General features: G+C 40.6%; 1 protein-coding gene across 1 annotated transcript; it reads right to left on the reverse strand.

Moving 5' to 3' along the window:
* Nucleotides 1-345: 345 nt before the first annotated feature.
* EXOG (exo/endonuclease G) lies at nucleotides 346-27,083 on the reverse strand. Its single transcript, XM_014076010.2, has 6 exons — nucleotides 26,859-27,083; nucleotides 25,206-25,355; nucleotides 22,329-22,468; nucleotides 21,293-21,369; nucleotides 18,500-18,614; nucleotides 346-1,828 (listed from the first exon to the last, which is right to left on the reverse strand). The coding sequence occupies exons 1-6, from the start codon at nucleotides 27,046-27,048 to the stop codon at nucleotides 1,367-1,369; spliced, it is 1,134 nt and encodes a 377-aa protein (XP_013931485.2). The 5' UTR covers nucleotides 27,049-27,083; the 3' UTR covers nucleotides 346-1,366.
* Nucleotides 27,084-27,927: the final 844 nt, after the last annotated feature.

A 27,927-nucleotide genomic window follows, 5' to 3' on the forward strand; every position in this document is an offset into this window, starting at 1 on the left:
CTGTGGCCATGAACAGTCAAAACTCCATTACAGTCTATACACGTTTCCTTTAGCATATTATTTGCATCACTAACCCAAACACTATACATTAAAATTGAGGCTCTGGATGTGATGCAGAGTCACTGAAACAGATGTAAACCTTTGCTTTCCCCTAAAAAAAGTGGTCTTCCCTTCTCATTTTGCAGCTTAAAAAGCAATTCATGAGGGAAACTCTGGGGTAAAGATGGAACAATAAAAAGAAAACAACAAAATATACCTTTGTGTGGGCATACACTTGCCTCGAAAAAAGCTAAAGCAGGGTCTCATACCTGATCCTACAATTTTGATAGAAAACAGAAAACAGAATAGAAATCTCGGGAAAATCTTTATTTCAAAACACTTTACTCAAAATCACAAAATATCACTCTCAGAGCATCAACTATCTGCCAAATCAACAACCTGCATAAGGGTGGGGTGGGGGGGATAAAAGCAGTGTTAAAATAGGATGCATCCGAATTGGCCAATCTAGAGATGAGGTCGCTGTGATGGTAGTAAGAATGCTTAATCTGAAGAATCAAGAAAGATTTAAATTCAGGACAGTAATACTATTAATATATTATAATAATGTATTACTACAAACAAAAAGCAATCAGTTTTCTTAAAAAAAAAAAAATAGCTGGCCATAATAAAAAAATGAACTGGCCTACTAGAGCAGTAAAGATACTCAAATGACTGGATTCACACACAGAGATATTATATGGTTCGTTTGGTTTTACTTTAGTAAGTTGCCTGACCCAGCCATTGTAAATCCAGTCACTGATGTTTTTGTAATTACATCACAGTTTAACAAACCATGGCAGTATGTGTGAGCTCAATGCGAGATATTATTGTGAGACGTTTAAACAGATTGTGTGTGTTCTATGCTGTATACCCAGGATTTTAAATTAGAAATGTGGATTTAGTCAAATTCCCATTAAGAAAGCAGCTGAATGGGGAACTGGGGGTGGGGTAAGGGAGGAGGAAGGAAGAAAATAATAGATATTATTCTAAAAACATCAAATTAATATCAGTGATATAATCTTAACAGGAAATAATAAAAAACCTCTAAAGCAAATATATTAAAAAAGCATTGAACAGATAGCAATGAAAAAAATCTTGCTTATATTCCCAGTAGTTTTTTTCTAGTGTTTCATGAAAGAATCCCATACATTTGAATATTTGATGGCGAACTTAGAAAAGCACCCCTATCAACCTCTAGCACAGAGAATGTTTCAATTTCATATGGCAAATTTTATATTTTTATCATAGGAGAAGAACCAAAAAGAATGGTTATGAAAGCTTTTTTAACCGCTACATCTCTGAAAATACAACACCAAACTTTTTAAGTTCAACCAACTTTTCTTTCTCTAACTTCTGCTGTGGTTTGTTCAGCTAATTCTTCTTTCTTCTTGTTATAAACCTTTAAGAGATACTCATCCGGTTCAATTCCTTTTTCACGTAATTCAGACATGATTTTCCCTAGCCTTTCTGGTGTCCTTGCATTCTGTAGTTTCCGAGTTGTGATATACAAAGTAAATTCTTCCAGGGTCATTAGCTTACAAGTATCAACCTCACAGATATTTCTAACATCTTCAGATTTATTCACTTCTGGGAAGAAAACAAGGCCGGACATTTTCTCCAGATCTTCAATGCCAACTTGGAATTCCTGGAGCTGATGGTCAAATCCAATAGGACGATTTGGTACCACAAAGGCTCCAAGTAGCAAAGGATCTTGAAGCACTTCACTTCGTCTGGCGAGAATGACTTTGTAGAGATGAGAAGGCACAGCCACCTCGTCTTTCCCAATTACCTATCAGTAGAAGGGAGAGATTACCGTATATCATTCAAATCCATCTACCTGTGCAGATTCTCAATCATCCAGGCCATGGTTGTCCCAAAGTTGCTTTTCCAAAAGACAAACTGGAGTTATTTGTTCTTTTTCCTTTGAAAATATTTTACTTCTCACTTAAGAAACTTCTTTGGTTCTAACTTCCTGGTGGAGAATGGAAGGATTTATATTCTTTGTAGTTATCTGGTCATTAGCACTTTCTCTGAGAGTCGTTAAGGGAACTTGAAAATTTACCTGTATCCTCAGGATCACCTGAGTCGGAGTGCAAATGTGTGTGGATCTTTCTTGGGACTGCTGAAAGGATTGCGTTGTAAACAGGAGACAGGCGGCTTTTGGACTTTGCTGCCTTCAAAAAAAATGCCCCTTGTCTTGCAAATTCAGCAGTCCATCTGCATCCCCACCATCAATTAGAATTGAAGAAGCTTCTTGGATGAGAAGTGAAACATTTTTCAAAGACAAAAATCAAGGAAGTCCAGTTGCCTTTTGGAAAAAAACATCTTGAGGATTCAAATTCATCTTAAATTAGGGGACAATCCAGATCTCATTTGGATGAACATGGAACTGCCAACCCAACAATAAGAAGAGTTATTGAATAACCACAAGCCAATGGTTGACAATGTTTCTACCCATTTTTTAAAAAGCAGTTAAAAGGGAAAGCAATTAAATATCCCCTTAGCTTGATATATTGCAAAAAGATTGAAAAATAGTTGTTAATTCCTGGAAAGGTAGAGGTAGTCCTCAACTTATGACTACAACTGATGCTAATTGAGTCATGGCCTATTTTACAACCTTCACTGCCATTGCTGTTAAGCAAATCACTGCAGTTTAATTTAATTAATTCATTAATGAGAGCAAATTTCGTTATGATAGGAGGCTAGAAATCAGGAAATTGTGAGTTCTAATCCTGCCTTAGCCATGAAATCTGTCTGGATGAATTTGGACCAGTCACTTTCTCTCAGCCCAATCCACTGTTGGGGGAGAGGAGGGAATGGGGGACTAAAAAGCATTAACCACGATCGCATCCTTGAGTTACTTATACAGTAATAAAAGTGGGATTAAAAACAGCTAATAAATAAACAAATAAACATCCCTACATGCAGTGGGACGTGGTGGCTCAGTGGCTAAGATGCTGAGCTTGTCAATCAGAAAGGTTGGCAGTTAGGCGGTTCGAATCCCTAACACCACATAACAGAGGGAGCTCCCGTTACTTGTCCCAGCTTCTGCCAACCTAGCAGTTCAAAAGCATGTTAAAATTCAAGTAGAAAAATAGGGACCATTTTGGTGAGAAGATAACAGTGTTCCATGGACTTTTGGTGTTGAGTCATGCCGGCCACATGACCATGGAGACATCTTCGGACGGCACTGGCTCTTCGGCTTTGAAATGGAGATGAGCACCACCCCCTAGAGTCAGGAATGACTAGTACATATGTGCCAGTGGAACCTTTACCTTTTTACATCCCTACACATTAACACATATGTAACAAATATAGGCAAATATATGTAACAGATAGTTGCCCCAAATATGTTATCAAAAGCCACACAAAAGGGAGAGACAGAACATTCAGTATGTTTGACAATTAATTCAAACTTCATTAAATAATATCAAGTTTTAAAAGGGTGGTTCCACATTGCTGGGACTCTAAATCACAAGAACAAAGCATCATACTAGTGCATACTGGAAGATATGTGGAAAATGCTTAAATTCTTTTAACTTTTTTCCTTTGAGAGTGTACTGGAGAACATTAGTAAAGAAAGCTTGGTGGTCCCACTGAAATGATCAAAGTAACATCTGTATATTTTATCTTTTTAAAGGCTAAATCCACTGAGCGCTGTAGATAAGCTTTTCCCGCTTTGTTCTTTATTACAAGAGAGTTTGAAAAAATGTGACATTCAGAACATAGATCTGAAGTGAAAAGTAGATAGTTTCTGCATATTCAAAGCTTCAGCATCCCTGGGGAGGCTAGGAAGAGTAGGTTAAAGAGAGCAGGCCCATTGGCAAACTGTGTGAGACTTAACAATCCACAATCCCCTAAAACAAAGGTTGGTGAACTATGGCCCTTTTATGACTTGTGGACTTCAATTCCCAGAATTCTGAGCCAGTTATGGTGGGTCAGGAATTCTGGGAGTTGAAGTTCACAAGTCTTACAAAAGGATCGTAGTTGACCACCTCTGCCTTAGAACATCTGGACTGAAGGAATGGTGCCTATGGAATCATTGCTTTTTAATTCTGAGCTCTAATATTCCTTTGTGATTTAGAATGGGTGATAGCAGCATCTTGCCTAGAAGTAGAATCTAACAATTAACCTCCTGACAAACATAGCAACTAAAATCTTATTTTCACCATACGAACTGCACTCTAACAGACCTTTTATGATTATAGGGCGTTCTTCAGAGAAGTAATGCGCATTGTTCCACATGATTGCTCAGCTCAAAGAAACTGGGGGAAAATCAGCATGTTAATTAGCTATGTCTGTATAGATTTAAAAGGATTAGCCTCATCCTGAAATATACCATGAGGAAATCCTGAAGCTTGGTATGTGTGATGCTTTAGCGCCACCCAGTGGATGTTTTAGCCAACTTTCATAACTGTAGCATTCTAACTCCTTTATTTAAGGCCAATAGTTCTCTTTAGGACACAGCTGTACCCTTCTAAGGAGAGACCAGAAAATATAATAAGATAAAGCCAACACAGTCCTAGGTTGCATTAACAAAGAGGTAAAATCAAGATAGGATCAAGATTGGACAGCCATTTGTCTGAAACGATATAAGGTTTCCTGGCTAGGCAGGGGGTTAGAGTAGAAGACCTCCAAGATATTTTCCAATTCTGCTATTGTATTTAAGATCATGTGAAGTGCTAATACCGCTTTATAATGCCTTCGTAAGGCCACTTCGTAAGGCCACACTTGGAATATTGCATCCAGTTCTGGTCACAATTTTTTTTAAAAAATGTTAAGACTCTACAAAGAGTGCAGAGAAGAGTAAGAGTGATGATTAGGTAACTGGAGCCTAAAATATATGAAGAATGGTTGCAGGAACTGGGTATGTCTAGTTTGATGAAAAGGACTAGGGGTGACACGATAGCAGTGTCCCAATATCTTAGATAGTGCTCCAATATCTCAGGGGTTGCCACAAAGAAGAGGGGGTCAACCTCTTCTCCAAAGCACCTGAAGGCAGAACAAGAAGCAATGGGTGGAAACTAATCAAGGAGAGAAGCAACCTAGAACTACGGAGACATTTCCTGACTATGAGACCAATTAATCAGTGGAATGAGCTGCATCCAGAAGTTCTGGGTGCTCCATCACTGGAGGTTTGTGAAAAACTGGACAGCCATTTGTCTGAAATGGTATACGGTCTCCTGCTTGAACAGGGGTTGGATTAGAAGATCTCCAAAATCCCTTCCAACTCTGTTATTCTGTTTTTCTTTGATTTGTGGACATAAAGTGTCACACATAAGAAATTATAAAAGAATCATTATTTATGGCAGCAGCAGTGAAACATATTAGCTATAGGACCTTCATTTCCTTCCCAGCTTAATAACGATTTGCTATGGTTAAAAGCCAGTACACATTAAACAAAATATAGAATTTTAGAGTGCAATTGCTTGACATCTTATGCTTCAGTACACTTATATATTCATGTTTCTCTTCTGAATGTCATTCCTGTAGTCAAGGCTCAATCTCCCTATTTAACTGAAATTAATATGTATCACCCTAGATTTATATTGTATGGGTGTGTTATTATTTTGGAATTCTAACTCATCTGAACCTACGATGCTTGTGCTCACTTCCCCCATATTTGGCATATCTAAACTTCACATTTGAACCTTATTCAAAAATTTTTTTTACTGTTACTGTTGCCTATTGGGAGATACAAGTCTGTTTTTATTCCTATCTTCTAAACAGAGATAACCAGGAATATTAGGTTATAATAAGCCCCCACAGGGCTCGCACCAGAATTATAAAATGAGTAATAACAGAAGAAAGGATATTGGTTGGGGGCAGATAAGGGGAGGGAAATGGAGTTTAGGGCTGAGATATGTAGAAAAACCTGCAGTGAAACAATCACATTCTCTCTTTAATATCACCTGGTGTGGCTCAGCTCCCATTGATATTTCGTCTTTTGTGTATGATGTGTTAAAAGGAAGGCTGCGTGAACTGTTCTGTTTAACCAGAAGACAGTGATGCCTTTAATGTCCCCTTAGAAAATAAAACTGTATGAATCCAGCCGTCTCTGCCTGAGAAAATGCCACAATATGGAAGCCTTAGGAAACAGTCCAGGGCTGAAACTGGAAGGCAAGGAGGACATGCAGGTAGTCCTCAACTTACGGCCACGATTGAGCCCAAAATCTATGTTGCTAAGCGAGATGGTTGTTAAATGTGTTTGGCCCCATTTTATCATCTTTCTTGCTACGATTATTATTAAGTGAATCACTGAAGTTGTTAAGTGAATTGGCTTCCCCATTGACTGCCCTTGTCAGAAGGTCACAAAAGGGGAACACATGATCTGTGTCACTGCAACCATCATAACTATGAGTCAGTTGCCAAGCAGCTGAATTTTGATCACACGATCATGGGGATGCTGTAGATGTGAGAATCGGTCATAAGTCACTTTTTTTCAGTGCTGTTGTAACTCTAAATGCTACCTACACTCTCTGCAGTAGATCTCTCCTTAATGAACGAAATAAATGGATGTAAGTCTAAGACTATCTGTGTGGTGGAGCTAGGCAGGTGTGCATCAGGAAAACTAATCATGGGCCATTAAGTCACATCCAGAGTTCTTGCAATGAAAAGTATTTTCTGCAGCTGAAAAGACTAAAACTCTGCCCCTGGGCAGCAAGTCTGGGTGATTTCCAAAGGAAAGTGGACAGCTCCACAAAACTATAAACAGCTATTGATGGCTACTCAGTGACCTAGAATGCTGGACTAAACAGGAATTATTCAACATAAGCCATGTAGGAATATATGGTCCCACAATTAGTACGGATCACAGAGATTCTGAAAACACAAAGTATACAACTCACACAACTATTGTACACAGGTAGCTCTCAACTTACGATTACAATTGAGCCCCAAATTTATGTTGTTAAGTGAGAAATTTGTTAAGTGAGTTTTGCCCCATTTAATGATTTTTCTTGCCATAAGTGAATCACTGCAGTTCTTAAGGTGGTGAGTTGTTATTAACTGATTCTGGCTTCCCCATTGATTTTGCTTATCAGAAGATCGCAAAAGGAGATCATGTGACCCTGGGACACTGCAACCGTCATAAATATGAGTCAGTTGTCCAAATGTAAGTCATGTAACCATGGAGATGCTGACACAGTTATGAGTCTCAAAAGTGGTCATAAGTCACTTTTTTCAGTGCCATTTGAACGGTCATTAAATAAACTGTTCTAAGTCAAAAATTACCAGTTATAAGGTAGTTCTTGACTTAAAACCACAAGTGGGATCAGAATTTCCATTGCTGAGCAAGGTGGTAGTGAAATGATTTGTGCATGACTTTACAACCTTTTTGGGGCATAGTTGTTAAGTAAAATAACTGCAGTTGTTAAATGAATCATGCGGTCATTATGTGAATCAGGCTTCTCCCATTGACTCTGCTTATTGGAAGCTAGCTGGGAGGGTTCAAAATGACCTTGGGATGCTGCAACCATCATATATACGTGCCAGCTGCCAAGTATCCAAATTTTGATCATGTGACTCTGGGTATACTACAATGGTCATTAGTGCAAGGATAGTTGTAACTCACTTAAATTGAGGCAAGAAAAACCAATGTATAAGTACAGACTAGTGACACAGTTTAAGGCCAGTAATTGTGAGAAGGATCTTGGCATCGTCGTGGACAATCACTTAAATATAAGCCCTCAGTGTGCTGCAGTAGCCAAAAGAGCCAATGAAATACTAGGCTGCATTAACAGAGGGGCAGAAACATGTTCTAGTACCACTTTACAAAGCCTTAGTAAGGCTTGGAATACTTGCATCCAGTTGTGTTCGCCACAATATAAAGAAGATGCGGAGACTCTAGAAAGAGTGCAGAGAAGAGCAACAAAGATGATTAGGGATTGGAGGCTACAACATATGAAAAACAGTTGCAGGAAGTGGGTATGTCTAGTTTAATAGAAAGAAGGACTAGGGGAGACATGACAACACTCTTCCAATATCTCAGGGGCTGCCCCAAAGGAGAGGGAGTCAAGCTATTCTCCAAGGCACCTGAGGGTAGAACAAGAAGCAATGGATGGAAACTAATCGAGGAGAGAAGCAACTTAGAACTGAGGATAAATTTCCTGACAGTTAGAACAATTAACCAGTGGAAAAACTTGCCTCCAGAAGTTATGAATACCCCAACACTGGAAGATTTTAAGATGTTGGATAACCATTTGTCTGAAGTTGTGTAGGGGGTTGGATTGGAAGACCTCCAAGATCCCTTCCAACTCTGCTATTGTATTGTATTGTATAGTCCCATGATAGCTCACAGGGCTCTCTCTCTGTGGGCATGCATTCCAGCTCAGCCGCGCACGCGCCTCCTGCCAGTCAGCTTTTTGGGTCTGTCATGCATGCGCAGGAGTAGGGCGCACATGCGGAGGTCACACGTGCATGGCACATGTGGGGGGGTGTCACATGCGCATGCGTGGGGAGGGTGTTGCATGCACATTGCATTATGGGCATGCGCACATGCTTTCAGCACAAAGTGCCAAAAAGATTAGCCATCACTGGTCTACTCTAATGAAAAGAAAGACTAGGGGAGACACAATACAATACAATAACAGAGTTGGAAGGGACCTTGGAGATCTTCTAGTCCAACCTCCTGCCTAGGCAGGAAACCCTATACCATTTCAGACAAATGGCTATCCAACATCTTCTTAAAGACTTCCAGTGTTGGGGCATTCACAACTTTGGAGGCAAGCTGTTCCACTGATTAATTGTTCTAACTGTCAGGAAATTTCTCCTCAGTTCTAAGTTGCTTCTCTCCTTGATTAGTTTCCACCCATTGCTTCTTGTTCTACACTCAGGTGCCTTGGAGAATAGTTTGATCCCCTCTTCTTTGTGGCAACCCCTGAGATATTGGAACACTGATATCATGTCTCCCCTAGTCCTTCTTTTCATTAAACTAGACATACCCAGTGCCGGCAACCGTTCTTCATATGTTTTAGTCTCCAGTCCCCTAATCATCAGTTATAATGGATGGTGTTAGAGATGGAAGGACAATTATTGACAGAGGAGGAGGGATAAGACACCACCTACTCCCAATTTACAATTCAGTCCTTTTGGCTGTTCAAAGAAGATTCTACACCTCTGATTCAGATTACCTTGAGGTCACAGATAAAACCTCAAGTAACCACAACGGCTCTCTTCTATGCATTTGATTGCATACAAAACACAAGCTTTGCATTCCACACACCACCACCATCCTGTGAGAACTATCATCCCCACCCCACCACAACAAACATATCTCAACTGTCAATAACTGTCCTTCCATCTCCAACATCGTCCATTATCACTGATGAAGCTTTCAGGATAGGAAGTGAAACGTCTTCTTCCTCAAAAAAATCAGTCCAGTTACCTTTTCAAAAATTAAAAAAAAACAAAAACCACTTTTGATATAACTGTGACCTGGATGGCTGAGGATATTCATAGACATAGGTGTAATTAAAAATGTAAACTTCACATACCACACACAATGTGAAGAAATTCTATAGCTCTGTGAGAGCTTCTTCAATTCTATGATTCTAATCAGTACTGTACTTTGGGATAAGCTGTTAATATATTCCAAATGGAATCAGAAAAAAAAAGTTACTCGATTTCAAGCCTGCCCCATTTATTGCAATGGAATTTATATGTCCCAGTTTTCTTTGTACCATCATTACAATTTAGCTTATGGTTATGACAAATGAAATAATCTCCGGTAGATTAATCATCACCCTTTCAATATCTCTCTTCCTCTCCCTCTCTCATTTAACAATTAATGCAAATTTCTTATATAATAACAAACCTTTGCTTCTTCTAAAATGTTAAGGCAATTTTAAGATATAATAAGCAAAACATTTTTTATTGTAAGGAAGGGCATTTTAAAAAATGTTTTACATCTCATTTTATTTTAGAACAATGCTGCAAAAGCAAAGGGTTCTGACTGAGCTGCAAGCTAGGAGATTTAGTTTCACCACCTCTCCCATAATTCTAGATAGGCATCTCATTTCTAAACTAAATTATAATGGGATGAAAGAAATAAAAAGAAACTGACAGTCCCACACACTGTGTAGCCCTTGTCCTCTAATGAATGTCTGCCTTAGGCCGAAAATACGCTATTAAAAACTTTGAATGAAGCGGGCCTGAAAATAAATACTCTTTTGACCATTACTGAATTTTTTTTTCTTTATTTGAAAATAAAAATAGGATTTGTATGAGTGATCAGATATTGGTAGTCCTCGACTTACAACCATTTGTTTAGTGACCGTTTGCAGTTACAACGGCACTGAAGAAGTGACTTAGGTTCATTTTTCACACTTATGACCACTGCAACATCTCCATGGTCAAGGGGTCAAAATCCAGACACTTGGGAGAGGAGGATCTACCGCCGCGACGATACGATACGGACGTGCGGTCTCGATGCTCCGAGACCGCAGCCGATACGTTTGCCGCTGGGTGGTCCAATCGGATAATAGAGAATAATACTTATTTGTTTAGCATTTTAAAACTGTGTTACTGGCATGTCTGAAAGTATTTGATCAATAAGAAAAATCCTGAAACAAGTTATATTATTATTGTTGTTGTTGTTGTACTGTAAAAATACAAAGATAGGTAGGAGGAGGTTAATGGAACAACAGTGGCATTTTTTCTAATGTAGAAAATATGCACATTTAAAAAAAAAACCTTTAATTTATTATAAAAGCATAAGATTTGTTTTTGAAACAGAAGGACAGCCAAATGGAAATCTGTTTTCACCTTGTCCCCAATGAGCAACTTGAAATGTGACAGTAGCTCTTTCAGCATTTCAGAATCCCTGTGTACAATGTCATGGAACTCTTTTTCTATAAAGGGGAACATTGGTAGCTCAGGATTGAAATGAGGGGTCCTTGGTGCCCTATGGGCTTCCTGGTTTTCTTTCACTACCCAGAGTAGTAGAGTGTTAGAATTTTGAGTACCTATTTTGCTGCCATCTGGCGGCTGTTTGCAATTTGCAGGCCAACTAACGCAGCCTTAATTAAATAAGAAATATCCTAGTAAGGGCCAGGAAACGTCTGCAACAAAACAACCAAGCTCAGAGAGCACCAAGGACCCCTCAACACTTTTCCTGTTGCACCAAAGAATGTACTGAAGAAATTAATGGTGGTCGACACCTGAAAACAGAGGTTGCTTGTTGTATTGCAAGGAGGAAATGAGAGTGTGAAAAATGAATGCATCAAGATCTTACAGATTCACTTTTCTCTATGCAATGCGACCAGAGTTAACAAAATTAGTGGTAATCCCTGGGCTTTTGTCACCCTGCCTTGTGTCCTGGGGATGGCAATTTGCTTAAGACCTTCTGCAGGTCAATAGACATAAAATTCCATCAAGACCTGACAGAGCTCTGTAATTCTCTCTGTATGAAAGGCAATGTCAACAAAATTCAAAGAGAATTCACAAATATCCTCTTTGTAAGGTGTATCCTTTCCTTTCCAGAACTTGCTTCTTGGTGTGAAGATCAAGAATAAACAAACAAACTCTACTTTATTCTTAAACGGTGTTACTCAACTATAACAGAGGCCTCACTAAATCATGATACCGGTAGCCCTAGACTTACAACCGTTCGTTTAATGAACATTAGAAGTTATAACGGCACGGGGGTGGGGGTGGGTGGGATCAAATTATGGCCGTAAACTTAAAACCACTGCAACATCCCCACGGTCATGTGATCAAAATCCAGGTGCTCAGCAACTGGGATGTATTTATGGTGGCTGCACTGTCTTTCTCCCGGGATCCTGTGATCCCCACTGGTGATTCTTCCCAGGTGGTGTCTGACAAGCAAAGTCAATGGGAGAAGCCATTATATTGCTTTATGACAATACAAATCACTTAACAATGGCAGAGATTCGCTTAAATGTGGCAAAAAAAAGGTTGTAAAATAGGGTGCGACTCATTTCGCAACCGTCTTGCTTAGCGACTGAAATGGGCAATTGTAGTCATAAGTTGAGGACAACCTATAATGTCTGTAAAGGTGATAAATCAAGCTAGGGAGAGTTAAAAGTAAGATATGATGGCTATATCAATATCGGCTTACTTACAAATGAACTACTGTAATCAATTTTAAAAGCTGCTGATGCTAGAGGCCATTAAACCATTTAGTTATAACATAATAATACTACCAATTAATTATATATGGTACAGACATTTATTGATTTTAATTCCAGCCAAAGGCAATAGATTCTACTGTCAAACTGAACTACAAATATTTCTGATGTATCTTGTTTGAAATTAATTTAGCCACAAATTTAAAACCAGAAGTAAGGAAAGATATTGATTAATTCCAGACATCCTAGTTGCAATGGTCTTCTGATACAATTTGGAATCACAATGTCCTTATTTTACACTATCTTTAAGGCTTCTTTTAACTCCAAAGTACTACTGTACTTCACCTGAATTGATACTTGAATGACACTTACCATGAAATATTTTTTCAGATAATGTTATTCCAAGTGATCTCACCTTACAGCCTGGCACCCTTGACTATCTTAAAAGGGTCCTTTCAAGAAATTAATAACAGAGCTGCGTAAAATTCTCTCAATCACTTGTTTCCTTTGTGTTCAGCTAGAATAAGTTAAGGTTAGGATGGTTTGTTGATTTTGTTTGGTAGGAGCCTATTCTCTACCTGAAAATCCACTACTGCAGCTTTTTTACAGTGTTTTGAGTCAATATTAAGTAAAATATTCTTCCTTTAATGTGTTTTGGGTCAACAGAAAGTGAAATCTTGATTCCTAGAGGCTTTGAACCCCTTTTCACACATTGTCAGAAATTACGAAAACATGGAAAACATGAAAAACTACTTAAAACACAGTTCTTCAGAAAAGGGTAATAAATATTTTTCATAGCCCCCCCCTAAAACAGCAACAAATTCTTCATTATTAAAAGATCATCATTCTTAAAAAAATTATGAGAAAACATTAGCATATGTTTAGAAGGCATTAACTCTTACATTCTGCATTATTGACTTTCTGTGTCCTTTTTCAGACTTCTGTTTCAAAATACTGGTGTAACTCTTTGAAAAGAGGTGCATGATTCTACTTTTTGCCCTAAACTATAGAAGCAGCCCATTTGCAAATACCCATTTGCTTTCTGGTATCATGTGAAAAGAAATTATAACTGTAAAGTTCATTTTTTCAGTACAATTATATATTTTGATGGCCAGCCAATTATAAAGTTTTCTTTTAGCTTCACTGTTTCGTTTGTCAGATTTATAACCCAAATCGTAATTTGGGAATCGTAAGGCAGGAATGCAAAACTGTGTATGTAGCATTCCCTTCTTCAATTTCTCCACTAAGAACTGAGAAACCATTTGGCCCCAAATCCTTCAGCCACCTTTCATGGCCAAGGATGGATTTGAAACTGGATCTTTTTCATAGTGACCCATCATCTTAATTCATATATTGCTGGTGAATGTCTGTGGAGAGTCTCAGTCATAGTATAGTCTTTATTCTCATTGTACAAAATAAATACAATGAAATTGGTCATCCAGGTCTTGTCTCAAAGATACTTTTTTTCTTCAAAAGGGAACTGGACTGTTGTTTATTTTTTCCTATGAGGAAGAAGAAAACATTTTGCTTCTCATCCAAGGAGCTTCTTCAGTTCTAATAGTGGGGGGATGGAAGTTTTCTTTTCCCACCATGAGAACCAATGAAGCTTCTTGGATGAGAAGGGAAATGTTTTTCTTTTTCCTCCTCAAGGAAAAAACAGTCCAGTTGCCTTTTGAAGGGAAAAAAAACCGCTTTGAGATTGCAGCTGAATCTATCATTGACATTATCCTGACTGACTGAAAAATTCATTGTTTTTGACAAAGCAGCTGAAGAAAGGCTTCAAATATTCAGAGGGTACTGCCAGGAGGACAAGAGAAGGGCAGAGCCAAACTGATTATGCATTTTGCAGCCAACAAAACTCTAAGGAATTGTAATTTCTGCATTTATTAAATGAAAGAGATGTGCTCCTAAGAGCTCTCCTGCTGTATATAAATAATGAGCCATTCAGCAAATTATAAGTGTATCTCTGTAACAGGCCAATCAGTTCATGGGAACATGTCCAATTCTGAAGCATTTCCAATTCATTTGATCACAATATCATCTGGCCACCTATCATAGAAACATTGAATGCCAGAGTTGGGATCACCCACTCCAATTCCCTGCAGAAATTCTACAGAAAATCAGGGATGGAGAGGAAGTGTGGGAAGTGGCTGATTAAGTGTGAGTTTGTGAATGTGTATAGGAGAGGGAGGGAGAGGGAGGGAGAGAGAGATTCTTCCATGACACTTAAGGCTATATGGCTTACAGTCTAACATGATATCATTTACTTAAATAGAACTGCATTTAATACACTAAATATATCTTTTTTTATCCCTTAATCCGTTTTGAGATTTTTCGACAATTTGTCGCAATTCAATAAAACACATGAAAATCCCTTAAAACAAGATGATTTCATTGAAGTGTAAAATAAATATGAAGAAAAGCTCAAATCATAGCAAGTGATGCAATGAAGCTCTAAATTATGCATTTAATCTGGGCTTGATCTGAGTGAAGCAGAGGAAGAAAAATTATTTGAGGGAAAAAAACCCTTATTTAGAAGCAAAAAGCTGCCAGAGGACAAAACTCACTATACAGGGGATCTCTGGAGAACAGCATCCCCAAGACTAGAAGCTGCCATTTTTATTTACTCTCTAAAAAAAATGAAACAATACATTTTCCTTGTGGTGACTGAATTTTTCCCATGGGCATTCTTTTACATTTCCACACATATTCTGCAAGTGTATCCTCAAATTCCAAGTGTGGTCATCAGCCTATATTTTCAGCAGACATTTGATTTGGGATATGTCAAATTCAGCTGAAGTGAACATGAGCCAAAAGACAGAAAATTGTTATGGCCGGTGGGCACACTTGGAACTTTGAGAATATTTATGTATTTACTTATATCCTGCTTTTATTATTTTTACAAATAAATCAAGGTGGCAAAGATCTCCAATATATGCATATCTTCCTCCCGTTTTCCTCACAACAACCCTGCGAGGTAGGCTTGGATGAGAGAGGGGGAGGGGAGGGGAGGAGAGAGAGAAAATGAGTGGCTCAAAGTCACCCAGATGGTGTCCATGCCTAATGTAGGACTAGAATTCACCATCACCTGATGATTGACCCAAAGACACATTGCAGCTTTTCATGTTTGAGGTGGGACTCAAACTCACTATCTCCTGTTGATTGGCCCAAAGTCATCCATCCGTCTTTTATGCTTATAGCAGGACTAGAACTCCCAGTTGCCCTGTTTCTGTGCCTTAAACACTAGACCGAAATGGTTCTCATATACTGTATATATTGGACAGAAACTTAGTAATTATCACATATTGTCACTTACCTTTTCTTCAGTAATTCAAGCCCCTACACTATTTCTTGCATATATTCCAGGGATGGGAATTCAGCTGAAAGCGAACCGGTTTCTCCGATAATCCGTCCGCCTATCCCTGCGCTATACTGATCTATATTTCTTTTGTTTGAAACCCAGCTGATAGGCGTGGCAGAGCAGATTGCCACGTCTCAACTGTTTTACTCACCGGGCTGCAGTAGAAGGTATGTTTTTGAGCTGTTTTCCTTGTGCATATGCAAAATGTGCACTCAGCAAACTGCTTATTACATCCGTTGAATCCCACCACTGATATATTCTCATATATATATTTCTACACTTATGTGTATGTATATGTGTGTGTGTGCTGCGACTATATATACATACATACATACATACATATATACATACATATATATATACATATATATATATATACACACACATATATATATATATACACACACATATATATATATATACATATATATATATATACATATATATATATATACACACATATATATATATACATATATATATATATATACATATATATATACACATATATATACACATATATATATACATATATATATACATATACATATACATATACATATATATATATGTGTGTGTGTGTGTGTGTGTTTTATTTGTGCTGATAAATAAATAAAGGATTTATCAGCACAAATAAAACACAAATATAACAGGGGTTACCAGGGGTTGTGACACTATATATATATATATATATATATATATATTCATTCATATAATCGAATATATATATTCGTAGATTTTCACGTGTAGGTATGCTGGTCTTTGTGTATTCGGGTCTTTTCCCGTGTAAGATTGAGAGTATCTTGGTGACGTTTCGACGAGGTCCCACTCATCATCTTCAGGCTGGTGCCTTCGGCTTCGTGCTTGTGCGAGCAAAGCGTGATCGGAGCTGCTGTCTTTCCATAAATATAAGTGTGGTGTGTGGAAGGGAAGGTTGTTGAGAAGGTGGTGGCCTTCCAGCTCCAACGGTCCTTGGAGGAAGCAAACTATCTTGACCCCTTCCAGTCAGGCTTCAGACCCGGTTACAGCACAGAAACCGCTTTGGTCGCATTGACCGATGATCTCTGGAGAGCCAGAGATGGAGGACATTCCTCCATCCTGGTCCTCCTTGACCCTCAGCGGCTTTCGATACCATCGACCATGGTATCCTTCTGCGACGACTGCGGGAGGTGGGAGTGGGAGGCACCGTGTTGCGGTGGTTCTCCTCCTACCTCTCGGACAGGTCGCAGTCGGTGTTAGTGGGGGGGCAGAGATCGTCCCCTAGGCCCCTAACATATGGGGTGCCTCAGGGCTCGGTCTTATCCCCCCTACTATTCAACATCTACATGAAACCGCTGGGAGAGATCATCCGCAGGCACGGGATCAGATACCATCAATATGCGGACGATACCCAGTTGTATCTGTCCGCCCCGTGCCAACTCAATGAAGCGGCAGACGTGATGAACCGAGGCCTTGAGGCCGTTATGGACTGGATGAGGGTTAACAAGCTTGTACTCAACCCAGAAAAGACCGAGTGGCTGTTGTGCTTCCCTCCCAAAGATTCGACCAATATTCCATCACTCAGGCTGGGGGGTCAAATTTTATACCCCTCAGAGAGGGTTCGCAACTTGGGAGTCCTCCTGGATCCACAGCTAACGTTTGACCACCACCTGACGGCTGTGACCAGGGGGGCATTCGCCCAGGTTCGCCTGGTGCGCCAGTTGCGACCCTACCTGAATCGGGAGGCTCTCACAACAGTCACTCGGGCCCTTGTGACCTCTAGGCTGGAATACTGCAATGTGCTCTACATGGGGCTGCCCTTGAAGAGCATCCGGCGACTTCAGCTAGTGCAGAACGCGGCCGCGCGAGTGATTGTGGGTGCACCTCGGTTCACCCACATAACACCTATCCTCCGCGAGCTGCGCTGGCTACCTGTCGATCTCCGGATGCGCTTCAAGGTGCTATTAGTCACCCATAAAGCCCTACATGGTAGTGGATCTGGGTACTTGAGAGACCGCCTTCTGCCAATTACCTCCCTGCGACCAATTAGATCTCATAGATTGGGCCTCCTCCGTATTCCATCAGCCAGCCAGTGCCGGCTGGCAACTACAAGGAGGAGGGCCTTCTCAGTAGTAGCCCCGACCCTTTGGAACGAGCTCCCCGTGGAGATTCGTACCCTCACCACCGTCCAGGCCTTCCGCACAGCCCTTAAGAACTGGCTAGCCCGTCAGGCCTGGGGACAAGGATAGTCGCCCCTCCCGAATGATGAATGAATGTTGCTTATTACTTTTATTATATGTGTCTACGTCATTGTTTGTATTCCCCCCTTCCCGATTTTATGTGAGCCGCCCTGAGTCCCCTCAGGGAAAAGGGCGGCCTACAAATGTTAATAAACATTCCAAACATTCCAATTTTGACTTTGTTGCTTTAAACGGATTGGTTGGCTGTGTTGTCACATCTCGATTGGTTGATGAAATTGATGTTTGGTGAGGGTGGTTGGTGATGGTGTCCTGTGTTATTCTGTGTCCTGTGTCCCAGAGGCTTGGCACCTTCAGAATACCCCTAAGTCAATGAGTAGCGCTCTGCCAGGCTGGAGAGGGGAGGTTGCTGGGCGGCTGCTGAGTGTGGTCACCTCATGGCTGCTGTGTTGTGCTGCTGCGACAGCACAACACAGCCGTTCACCCCTGAGGCTGTGCCCGGTTCTTTGGGAGCCCGCTTGCAAGAGAGCAGCTACCCGGCAACCCCAAAACAATTAGCCCTCCCCTGATAATAAGGCCTAAGCCATATTTTGGGGGTCGAAAGAAAATAATATCCTGTCTTATTTTCAGGGAAACACGGTAAATACACACACACACAAACGCACACATGTTATAGTTAACAACACAGCAAAGCACTCTTCAACTGTCCAGGCACTTCTATTTCTGCAACACTTTCCTCATGCATGTGAAAACTCAAGACTCCATTCATTACAAGTCCAGACAAAGAAAGTGCAATAAAATGAATAGGCAGCCTTCTCAAAATACATCCTAACCTGATAGATAACCTTCTTCTTCCCATCTTCATCTGTCTGAGGTAACATCAGGGGTCCTGAAACAATCCAGATATCTTCAAATCTTTCAGTCAGCTCCCGGCAATACATCTCCACTCTGTAAATATATCAAACAGACCAGGTAAGCTGATAGGCTGGTTCCTTTAATAAAATATATGTCACCTCACTCTCTATAGTAGTGGTGTCCAATCTTGGCAACTTTGATACCTGTGAACTTCTGAAGTCCATGGGTCTCAAAGTTGCCACAAGGTTGGTCACAACTTCTGCATTGCAAAACACCATTATTTGCCTAAGGCTCGAGTTGCACTACTAGGTTTTGCTCCACAGAGCAGACAGTGGGCTTCCAAACATAATAACCCTATTTACTTCTATTTTTCTACTTTATCTTTATTTCAAGGTGAATTGTACATTGTGAGAAGCAAATTTTTGCCATTTTAAACACTTCTATAAGTGCAACTTTAAAACTACAATTTCCCCACCAGGGAAGAGGGAAAAAAAAGTTGGGGTGTGCTTTGCTCTGAAAAAAAAACTTCAGATTTCTGCTTGATGAAGCAATTCTGAAGGTTTTTCTTTCCTCAGCATCATAATTTTCCAATGCACAAGTATCTTGGGAGAGGGGAGGGACACAAGGTAATTTATTCAAACTCGTATTCACTGATTTACATTCCATTCCTTTCCTTGGGGAAATTATTACTGGTGATATTTTAGTGACATTCAACTCTGCCTCTGAAGAAGTCATCACTTTAGTTGCATTGAAGAGCAGTGGTGGCAGAGTGGTTAGAATGCAATATTGTAGGCTGGCTCTACTGACTGCCAGCAGTTTGAATCTCCCCAGGCTCAAGGTTGACTCAGCCTTCCATCCTTCCGAGGTTGGTAAAACAAGGACCCAGATTGTTGGGGGCAAGAGGCTGATTCTGTAAACCGCTTATAGAGGGATTGTAAAGCATTGTGAAGCTAAGGGCTAAGTTATATTGCTATTGGATTTGCATGATAGGGAGGAAACAAGGGAGGGAGGGAATTGTATAAGAAATACAATGAATGAATGAATGAATGAATGAATGAATGGAATGGCTTGCACCTTACTGAGGGAATAGAGATAACAGCCTCTCTTTACAGGAGGCAAACAGAGGACTGGCCCTTCACGGACTTGCCTGCATCACTGGCTACCAAATTAACAAACAATTTATCAATAAAGGAGAATATTTGTAGGCAAGGGTTGAAATGAGGGGTCCTTGGTGCTCTCTGAGCTTGTTTCCTTGCAGACGTCTCATTTCCCAAACTAGGTAACATTACCAGTGCCAGTGATGGTGATATTACCTAGTTTGGGTAATGAAACATTTGCAAGAAAACAAGCAAAATCAGAGAGCACAAAGGACCCCTCAAAAATTATTATCGTGCTGCATGTCCCAAAGATGCTTTCTTTCAACTTTCTTGCTTTTGCTAGAAGACGTTTCGTTTCTCATCCAAGAAGCTTCTTCAGTTCTGGAAGCTTCTTGGAAAAGAAGTGAAACATCTTCTAGCAAAACTAGAAAGTCCAGTTGTATTTTGAAAGAAAACACCTTTGACAACTGTCACCTGGACGGTTGAGAATCCACAAAGACATTTATCATACTGTTTCCCTTGCTTGAAACAAACTAATTCTATTTCTTGGCAGCGTGGATCTAGCACAGATGGTCCTTGACTTAAAACCATTCATTTAGCGACTGCTGAATGTTGCAACGGCAATGAAAAACCGGTTCTCATAATTGTTACCTCATCCCCATGGTCAGGGATTAAAACCTAGACCTAGCCAGAATTTACACCAGTGCAGCATTTCTGGGTCAACCTTGAGAAGGTTGCCCTTTTCAACCTTCTGTTGTGGCCTGCAGTGGAGCTGGCAGCAGATTCAGACAGTGAGGAGGTTGGGGAGGAAGATGGGCCAGTCCTGGAGTCTGGAGAAGGCTCTGATGAGGGCTCTGTGTCAGAGGCAGAGAGGGAGCCATGGTCGTCTGACAGTTATCAGCTGCCTTTGGAGTCCAACATCAGTGAGGCAGACGAACAACTGGAGCCTGTTCCCAGTGTGTGCATGGGCAGAGTTGCCAGATGAAGGGAACAGCTAAAGAACAGGGACGTACTTGGGAGTAAGGTGGATGATGAATGGCCCCTCCCAGCGGAAATAAGAGGAGCGAAAGGGGAGTGGAGTTTGCAGGGGAAATTAGTTCGCTTCATTGGCTTGTGACTTGCCGAGACTCCTTGCCAAGTTTTGCAGGTATTGGCCTGGCAGCTCTCTAAGCCAGATAAGGTCTGTGATGGTAAATCCTCCCTTGAAAAACTTTGCTGGATGGGAATGAGCAGAATTCACAGTCAGTTAATAAAAAGGGATTTTGTCAGGACAAGGAGTTTGCTTCATGCTCTTGGGAACCCTAGGTCAGAACACCTTCCCGGCTAGCTTTCAACAAGCAAAGTCAACAGAAGAAGCCAGATTTGTTTAACGACAAGATTCATTTAACGATCACAGTGATTTGTTTAACTGTGGCAAACTAGTTCATAAAATCAGTTGATATTCACTTAACAACCGTCTTGCTTAGTTACAGAAAATCTGGTTGCAATTGTGGTCGTAAGTCAAGGACCATGCTGTCTTTCTCTGAGAACATATTTTGCACTTAGATCTTTTCCACCCAACTTGAGGTGTTTCGCTTATTTTGATTATTCTTCCTTCCAATTCTGGTTGAAGTGTGATGATAACATTTAAACAAAACTCATCCTGTTTTTAGTATAGCTGTTATATACACCCACCTATTCCAGAAACCAGCATTATTCTCATAGTTCTGAGGCACAATGTTGGATAGATAAAATGTTTCTGCCATGGCTTCCTATTTTAAAAAAAATAAGAATTAAAATTGAGTTTCTGATGGATGCCTACATTAGTTAAGAACTCAAAATTAAGCATCATATTAACAGAATTAAGTCAGACATCAAAGCAGAGCTTGTGTTTGGTAGAATATTAATAGACTGATCTATAATTCTTATATCAGTCAGCATTACCGAGCAAGGCTAGGTCCTTTGAATTCAATCTGCTTTTTAATCAACTTGCTTCCCTTCCCTAAAAACCTAGGTACAAAATTGCAGAGATTCCATTAAGATTCACATTATTGTTTGGCTGTTTTCTAACGGATTTAGGAATCACAGATTCCAATGTTAAGCATTTTTATTTATTATATCCTGTCTTTATTATTTTCACAAATAACTCAAGGCAGTGAACAATTCCAACACACTTTCCTCCTCCCATTTTTTTTTTTATAACCACCACCCTGTGAGGTGAATTGGGATGAGAGAGAGAGAGAGAGAGAGACTGGCCCAAGGTTACCCAGCTGGTTTTCCTGGCTAAGGCAGGACCAGAATTCACAGTCTCCTGGTGCTTGGCACAAAATCACCCAACTGGCTTTCATGCCTAAGGCGGGACTGAATTCGTTGTCTCCTAGTGCCTGGCCCAAACAGGCTTTCAGAGATAAGGTCGAACTAGAACTCATCATCTCCTAGTAACTGGCTCAAAAAGTCACCCAGGTGGCTTTTAGGGATAAGGCAGGACTAGAACTCATTGTCTCCTGCTTTCTTGCTTGATGCCTTAATTATTAGTCCAAACTGGGTCTCTTTGCATTTCCTTTTTGCAAGAAAAAAACCCATCATTTTTGGATTTTGTATTTTCTCATGCAAAAAAAGACTGCATATTTTTACATGCGACCTTGTTTAATTCAAAATGGCTCAGTGTGAATTGTTTTCAACCTTCCATCCCTTCCCCTTCAAAGAAACAAGGAATCAAACTCAGTCTTACTGGTGAATGCTTGTTGTCCCCTGCTGGTGCCATGTGACCTCGTGACCAGCCGCTGCCGATGTAATCTTCATTCACAGCACTGAACATGGAAGGGATGTTGGGGTCTGCTTTAAATTTACAATGCTTTCTGTCTGCACTGCCTGCGGAACAAGATATCAAACAATTCGATTACATTTCCTTTTCAAAAATCAGTTCTGTGCTGAAAGCAACTTGCACAATTGCATATATTTTTTTTAAAAAAAAGATATCTAGAGCAGACTTTAAATAATTGTAACTACGAGCAGAAAATGTGCCTCCAACATTCCCATACAGGTAGTCTTGAGGTAAATTGAATTGAATTTAAGCCTCTTCAAATGTTGAAAAGATTATTCCAAAAGTGTATTCATTAACAATCTAAGCAGATATTCCACGAGACAGATATTTTCTAACGTTGTGACTTCCTTAAATAATACAAGAATTTATAAGATTCCCTTCATGAATTTTTCTTTTTCTTTTAAAGATCCCATAACTCTTGCATGGGAGTAGTTAGGGCGACTGAATGGAGCTAAGCTTTTTCTGGCCGGATGCCCTTCCCAACAACTATGCACAGCTCACAATAGATATTTTTCTCTTTGCGCCCAGAGAGAAAAAATATCTGCTGCTACTTAGGATTGAACTCACAGTCTCCTGATTGTGAGGCTAGCGCTCTACCTCTAGGCCACCATGCTGCTCAAAAGATTCCCTCCATGAATGTTAGGATAATTCTAATAATAGTAATGACGAGGAGGAGGAGGAGGAGGAGGAGGAAGAGGAGGTGATGAAAGTGGGTAGGTGGCGTAGGATTCCCGGTTTTTTATGGCAATTCAGATAGCTTTCAGTAAGGCTGCAAGAGTTTGGAGGCTTGACCACACAAAGCAGGATAAAGTCAAAAATGCAAGCCAAATCATAAAAGCATAAATATGGAAGCCAAAGTTCACCCTGTTGGCCACTTCACTGTCCTATTACAGCACATTCCTGATCCAACATTTTGGAGCGGCATTGGAAGCCAGTTTCTATCAGCCACAGCTAACAGGATCATACTGAGAACAATGGGAGTTGTAGTCCAACCTAATTAGAAAGCAGGACACAAGGATCACTCAAGGAGAAACTGACTTCATCAATCTTGGTGTAAAATGATTGGAATATACAATATAGTCCTCGAATTATAAGCCATTTGTTTAGCGACGGATCAAAGTTACAACAGCACTCAAAAAAGTGACTTATGACCAGTCCTCACATTTACAACAGTTGCAATGTCCCCATGTTGAAAATTCGGGTACAGGGCAACCATATTTATGACAAATGCATAAATACATGGGATTTGTGGATCACCATCTGCAATTTTCACGGCTTCTGACAACCAAAATCAATGCCAGACTTGCTTAACAACCATAAGAGTCATTTATTTACCAGGATGATTCACTTAATAACTTTTTAAAAAGTTGCAAAAGTGAGTGCGACTCACTTAACAACCATCTCACCTAGCAAGGATGCTTCATTCCTCTCTGTTTCCAACACACCACTACCACAGTATTGTAGAATGACGCCAGGCGCCTTGATGGGAATCCTGTCCCATCATCCCCAGTGGCCTGGGGATGATGGGACAGGATTCCCTGCACCTGGATGCAAGCTGATTGGCAGGAAAGGAAGAAGCAGCTTGCAGGGCATGGCAATTAGAAGCGAAATTGTGGCGCACCTCTTGCTTGCAAATGTCTCCAAAAAGAAGCAGGAGGGTGAATGAACTTAAAGAGTTCCAAAGCACCTGTAGGTGGAAACTTCGATTCAGAAAGTTAGAAAATAACCCCATGCATACTTCTGTGAAAGTAACCTTCACTATACTTAGCCTTATTTTCAGACGAATTCAGGTAGTCCTCGACTTATATTCATTTTGAAGTTACAATGGCTCTGAAAAAAATGACTTATGACTGCTTTTCACACTTATGGATGTTGCAGCATCCCCATGGTCACATGATGAAAATTCAGACACTTGGCAACTGACTCCTATTTATGACTTCTGCAGTGTCCTGGGGAAGTCATGTGATCCCCTTTTACGACCTTCTGGAAAGCAAAGTCAATAGGGAAGCTGGTTCACTTAAGAACCAGGCTCCAACTTAACAAATGCAACGATTCACTGGCAAAAAGGTCATAAAATGGGGCAAAACTCACTTAAGTATACATGGAGTTATTTTCTAACATGAATTGAGGTTTACACTTACACATGCTTTGGATAGGTAAATTCTTAAGTTTCTCTTAGCAACAGAAATTTCAGGCTCAGTGGTGGTCATAAGTCAAAGACTACTTGTAAAGATAAGGTTGCAGCCAGGGGAACAACTTTTCTATTGCAATTCTATGATTCATACAAGACTAGTAGTCCCTCTCTTCTTAGAAGGAAATTAATTACCGTATTTTTTGGAGTACAAGACGCACCGGAGTATAAGATGCAGCAAGGTTTTGAAGAGGCAAATTAAAAAAAAAGTTTTTGCACTCTGCAAACTTCCCAAAAATGGCCTGTTTTTCACGAAAACGGGACCTTTTTTCCCCCTCCAAAAAAAGGGTATGGATAGCCCTTAGGAGGCTTATAGAGTGCTCCTGGGGGCTGAGGAGGGGCAAAATTGAGCAAACAACGGCCCATTTTTTTCTCATTTCTGCCCTCCCCAGCCCCCAGGAGCTCTCTGAAAGCCTCCTAAAGGCTATGCATGGCCATTTTGGTGAAGGGGGCGGGGTTTGGGGAGGCAAAAAATGCTGTACTCAATGTATAAGACGCATACAGATTTTCAGCCTCTTTCTTGAGGGAAAAAGGCATGTCTTATACTCCGAAAAATACAGTACAATTTCCAGACAGAGGAACTGTTTAAATACCTGAAGTTTTATATTTGGAAATATGTTCAATCACCCATCTGGGTACTCGTTTTGCCTGATCATAAGAGAGAGCATGATTGGTGTAATATCTGATTTGAGTTCCAGCTGCAGGAAATCCATATTTTTCCAATATAGGTGTTGGTCCAGGTTCTAAGAGAGAAAGAAAAACAACTTTTTTTGAAAGAAAGTCATAGAGAAATCACACCATATCTTAAAAATAAGAGCCACCTTTTTACAAATCAGAAAAATAATTATACAGTATCATAATATTTCAAAGATCATATGGCACTGTATAATTGGTTTCAATTTCATATTTTTATAGCAACAGTAATACAAATATGTTTAAGTCACCTCAGTAGTCAAAATAGGCAATTACCAATAATTGTGCCCTACACTGCAGAAACATAAGGCAGAGGAAACTACTTTTCAGTAGCGCTGGGTGATTTTCATTGTATGAAGGAAAAAAAGGAATGTAAGGTGTATTTTTAAAATACATCTGGGTCCTAGGATTTTTTCATTTGCAATTCCTAGGGAGCTTCTGATAAGCAAGGAGACCAGATTCACTCAATGTCCACGTGATTCACTTAACTGTAATGACTCACTTAACAACCATGACAGAAAAAGTCATAACATGGCTCATAATTTATTTAACAACTGCCTTGCTTAGCAATGAAAATTTTGGGCTCAATTGTTGTTGCAAGTTGAGGGCTATTTGTATGACCACTTATTCCACAACTGTTCAAACTTACGATGGTGCTGAAAAACAAGACTTAGGAACCGATACTCAAAGTTTCACCCAAAGTTGCAGCATCCCCGTGGTCATATGATCAAAATTCAGAAGCTTGACAACTGACTCATATTTATGACGGTTGCAATATCCTGTGGTCATGTGATCACTTTTTGTGATCTTCCGACAAGCAAAGTCAATGGGGAAACCAGATCTACTTTATAACTGTGTTAGTGCAGTGATTCACTTAAGAACTGTGGCCAGAAAGGCTGTAAAATGGGGCAAAACTCCCTTAACAAGTGCCTCACTTAGCAACAGAAACTTAAGGCTCAATTGCGGCCATAAGCCAAGGATTATCTGTACCCCGTGATAAATTGAAGCTGCTATTCCTTCCCATTCGTAGATAGATCTTTGCAAATAATTCTGGGGAACCAAAAATTAAATTCTGACATGATCCTTGGCAGAGTAGGCTAAAAACAAACTCCAGGGAATCATTTGATTAATATGGATTTATATACTTTGCACTAGATTTGGACACCCACAGATTATGTCAAGAGGCGTGATTGATGGGATGTCACATATTGATGCAAGGACTGTCCTTATACCATCAATTACAGATTACTTCATCTCTTTTCCCCCAGCCCAAATATAACCAGGTCTAACTACCTGACTGGGTGTTGCGCCAGGTCTTCAAACTTGGCAACTTTAAGACTGGCTGGAGAATTCTGGGAGTTGAAGTCCACAAGTCTTAAAGTTGCCAAGTTTGGGGACTCCTGCAAACAGACCTTTGTTCCTTCCGCATGGAATAGCTGCCGCACCTGCGCACTCGCCCTCTAGCCACTCGCTCAGCCGCGCCCACTCCTCGCGTCATTTCGCCTTCCCCCTGGCGGACCGGTCGCTACGCGCTTGCGCAGTCGCCTCTTTACCTCCCAACGGCGGCGGCGGCGATGGCCACGGTTTTTCCGGCTGGGGCGCGGCGGCGCTCGGTGACCAGTCGGGCTTTCTGAGGAGTTTTTTGGCGAGCAGCCCCGAAACTGTGGCACCCAGGGCCGCTCCGCACACGAAACCGCCCAAGAAGCGGTTTCGAACCAGACGGGCGCCTATTGCCTCTGCCATCGAGTCCGCCCCGTCGGGAGGGCCGCCAAACGGGGAGAGACTTTCCTCCGCCCCCTGCACAGACTGCGCAGACTCCCCGCTCTGCCGGGCGGGGGGGGGAGAGAGAGAGAGAGAGAGAGAAGAAAAAAAAGCGCGGGAAAGTTGCTCTTCCCTCAGCCAGGCCTCTTTCTCCCTCGCCCATCATCCCCATGCCTTGTTCGCTTAGTGCCCTTTCAGCGTTACAAGGGCGCTGAGAAAAAGTGACTCAAGAACCATTTTTCACACTTAATGACCATTGCGACATCCCCATGGCTCTCTGGTCAAAATTCAGCTGCTTGCTTAGTGTCACTTAATCCCCTTTTGTGACTTTTTGACCAGCAAACTCAATTGGCCTGGAATGCTGTACCTGACTCAGTGGTTTCTTTCCCAAACCCCCACAAATGTAACCTTAGACTGCCTACTGTGGACCTCACCCCATTCCTAAGAGGTCTGTAAGGGGGCATGCATAAGTGTCCAGTGCGCCTACCATCCCTGTCCTGCTCTCATTTGTTCCATTTCATGTAGACATAATTTTATATATACATATATCTATTATCCTATACATGATTGACAAAACAAATAAAAGTCAATGGGGAAGCCAGATTCGCTTAACAACCATTAAACTGTTAACACAGTTAAGTGAATCACTATGCAGTGTTTTACTTAACTCGTAAGAAAGGTAGTAAAATGGGACAAAATTCCCTTTAAAAAATCTCGCTTGGCAATAAAAGTTTTAGGTTCAACTGTGGTCATAACTTGAGGTCTACCTCTAGGGCACAGTTCTAAGAGCAGGGGTCATAACCAATTAATGGAATAAGAGTTGGAAGGGGCCTTAGAGGTCTTCTAGTCCAACCTCAAGCA

This window comes from Thamnophis sirtalis, unplaced genomic scaffold, assembly GCF_051295495.1.
Source record: "Thamnophis sirtalis isolate CommonGarterSnake01/CBP01778 unplaced genomic scaffold, rThaSir2_p1.2 scaffold_4, whole genome shotgun sequence".
In the NCBI taxonomy this organism is placed as follows: domain Eukaryota; kingdom Metazoa; phylum Chordata; class Lepidosauria; order Squamata; family Natricidae; genus Thamnophis; species Thamnophis sirtalis.